The 2,500-nt window shown below is 52.6% G+C and overlaps 1 protein-coding gene across 6 annotated transcripts in view; it reads left to right on the top strand.

The window, feature by feature from the left end:
• The window catches only part of Slc18a1 (solute carrier family 18 member A1), a 43,674-nt gene that overhangs the window by 30,748 nt on the left and 10,426 nt on the right, over positions 1-2,500 (top strand). For all 6 annotated transcript variants that reach the window (XM_023714647.1, XM_023714646.1, XM_023714644.1 and 3 more), the window contains 2 exons: positions 780-840; positions 923-1,018. In XM_023714647.1, coding sequence (XP_023570415.1) covers positions 780-840; positions 923-1,018 — 157 coding nt within the window. The remainder of the gene's footprint in view (positions 1-779; positions 841-922; positions 1,019-2,500) is intronic.

The following is a 2,500-nucleotide window of genomic DNA, read 5'->3' as shown; positions in this document are numbered from 1 at the left end:
ACGGAGGGTCCGCTGGGTTGCACAGAAGATGGGGCGACCAAGTGTGCTGGGATAAGGGCATGTCAGGAGGAGGGGACCTAGAGCCTGGCCTTTGGGCCAGTGATTTAATCCAGGAGTTCAAGCTCTCTGCTACACCAGTGCAGTGTGCCTCACCCGGTGGGCAGGAAGAATTCAGATGGCTTGAGGGAGCACTTGTAAGCTCACTCAGGACCCAGTGCTCGGCCTGTGGTCCTCCCAGAACAGAAGTCGATGCAAGATAGGTGGAGTAGAAAGGCCTTCGCATGCCTGTTGTGCGAGCCTGGCCTCACCCCCATTCACTTGGACCTGACTGAGGTCAAGTGGAGGCAGGCTTTGCCCTTGGAGTATGCGGCTTCCTCTCAGTGACCGTCTCAGTGCCGGTTGGGCACACGGGGTGGCTCTGCCTCCAGCTTACTCTGTGACATCAGCAAGTCACCTTCTGTCCTGGGTGTGGGTTTCCTGGTCTCTGCAGTGAAGGAGCTGGTGTGCACATTCTCAGGCTCTTCCAAGACAGGAGAGATAGCTGGTCGTGGTGGTGCGCATCTTTAATCCTAATATTTGGGAGGCTTAGGCAGGAAGATTGCTGTGAGTTTGAGGCCAGCCTGGGCTACAAAGTGAGTTGAAAGACTGAGCTGCGTGGTGAAACCCTCTCTCTCTCTCTCTCTCTCTCTCTCTCTCTCACACACACACACACACACACAAGGGCAGGAGAAATATGAACACTGTACTGATGGAGATTTTTTTCCTGTTCATGCTTTCAGAGTGCCAAGGGGACTCCGCTCCTTATGCTTCTCAAAGACCCTTATATCTTAGTGGCTGCAGGTAAGCTAGCAATGGTCTCCTTCCAGACTAGAAGAGTTTGGGCTTCAGGCAGCCACAGTGGCTCATAGAACCGTCTCTCTAGGTTCAATCTGCTTTGCCAACATGGGAGTGGCCATCCTGGAACCCACACTGCCAATCTGGATGATGCAGACCATGTGCTCCCCTGAGTGGCAGCTAGGTAAGTCACCTTGGCCCTCACCTTGGACCTGGGAAGAGGTAGTGCCATGGGCCATTTCTCAGGCAGTCAAGAGGCGTCACCAAACTCAGGTCATCCGCATCTCAGAGGGACAATCCGTCTCCTTTGTAGAATTACCTTCCATATGGGCAGCCATTCAGAGAAGCAGCCCAAGAAAGGCCAGGGCAAGCAGGTGGCAGGAGCTGTACCTAGCTGTATGGTAAAGTGATTAAAATTTTTGAAAGACCTAGGATTTTGTTTTAGGTCCCTGGATTAGTGATGGAAATTTGTGCAAATTACTTCTCTCATTTCTGAAATGGCATCAATCACCATCTAGTTCAAAGAGAAATTGGAGGAATAAATGGCAGTGGGTGTAGAAATAAATGCTTTGTACACACATAGTAATGCTGCACATTATTACTACCATCCATGCGAATTATAGGAATGAGTGGCATAAGGTGTGGGCATGCTTTGCACCACATGCACTATGAATTACTGGTGCCATCCAGTAATTTATTCTCTTCCACGTCCCCTACCTTTTTGCTGCCTTTTCACCTCTAGAAAGGTTGTGGTGGAAGAAACACTGTAGCTCTCACCTAGGGAGGATGCTGAGCTCTGTACCCTGTGGAAACCTCTACCCAGACGGAGGGCTCCAGCCTCTGTGCTGGAGCCTCAGGGGTCACCTGAGCTTAGAGAAAAAGCTGCAGCCCCTTCCGGAAGTCTGAGCAAGGGGCTGGAGGAGGCTACGTGCAAATGGCCCAGTCATTCACTGCAAGGAGGGGAGCCCCACAGAGCCAGGGAGGAAGCTGATAAGAGCCTGACAATCTAATGCTTTAGAAAACATTGTAGACAAAGTTCCCAGCTGCACTCCTGTCCCCAAATTGAATTTTTCTGGAGTGCAACTGCCTCTGGCCTTGGTAATTAATCAAGTTAGGCAGTGTTCAGTGCAGATAATGCATCCCCTGCCCCAGCTCTGGCTGCTGAGGCTCCTGGTGCCCAAGAGCGACGGCAGCAAGGGGAGCCCACCCCCAACAGCCCTATTTCCAGCACAGTCACCAGTGACTCAGTTACCACGGGTCAGTGGCGACTGGTGCAGCTTTCCTCTGCACTCTCTACATCTGTCACGTCTAACATCAAACGTTCTCCCGTGTTGGCGCCAGACTTACCCCTGCAGGTCATAGAGTGTGATCGTGGGCACCGGATAGCAGGCCAGTAAAGACAAATCTGTATTCCTCGTGGGACCCCAGGAGATGCTTCCTGGTCCCCAGCGGCCACACATAGAAGCTAGTGCTCTACATGGAGCTTGCCTCTCCAGGTGCTGGGAGGAGCAAAGGCACCCAGAATACTGCGTGCCCTGAGCAGCCTGTGGGGCAGCCTCTGCCTTGTGTCCCACTTGTCCAAAGCACTGTCGCCAAGCGCTGAATGAAGCCTCAGCTTTGGAAACAGGCCCACCTGGGTCTGAGTGGAGTCCTGGCTACTTCCTGA

This window comes from Octodon degus, unplaced genomic scaffold (assembly GCF_000260255.1).
Source record: "Octodon degus isolate 3935 unplaced genomic scaffold, OctDeg1.0 scaffold00036, whole genome shotgun sequence".
Classification (NCBI taxonomy): Eukaryota; Metazoa; Chordata; class Mammalia; order Rodentia; family Octodontidae; genus Octodon; species Octodon degus.
The sequence above is the reverse complement of the archived record's forward strand: the minus strand, read 5'-3'. Positions and strand labels throughout refer to the sequence as shown.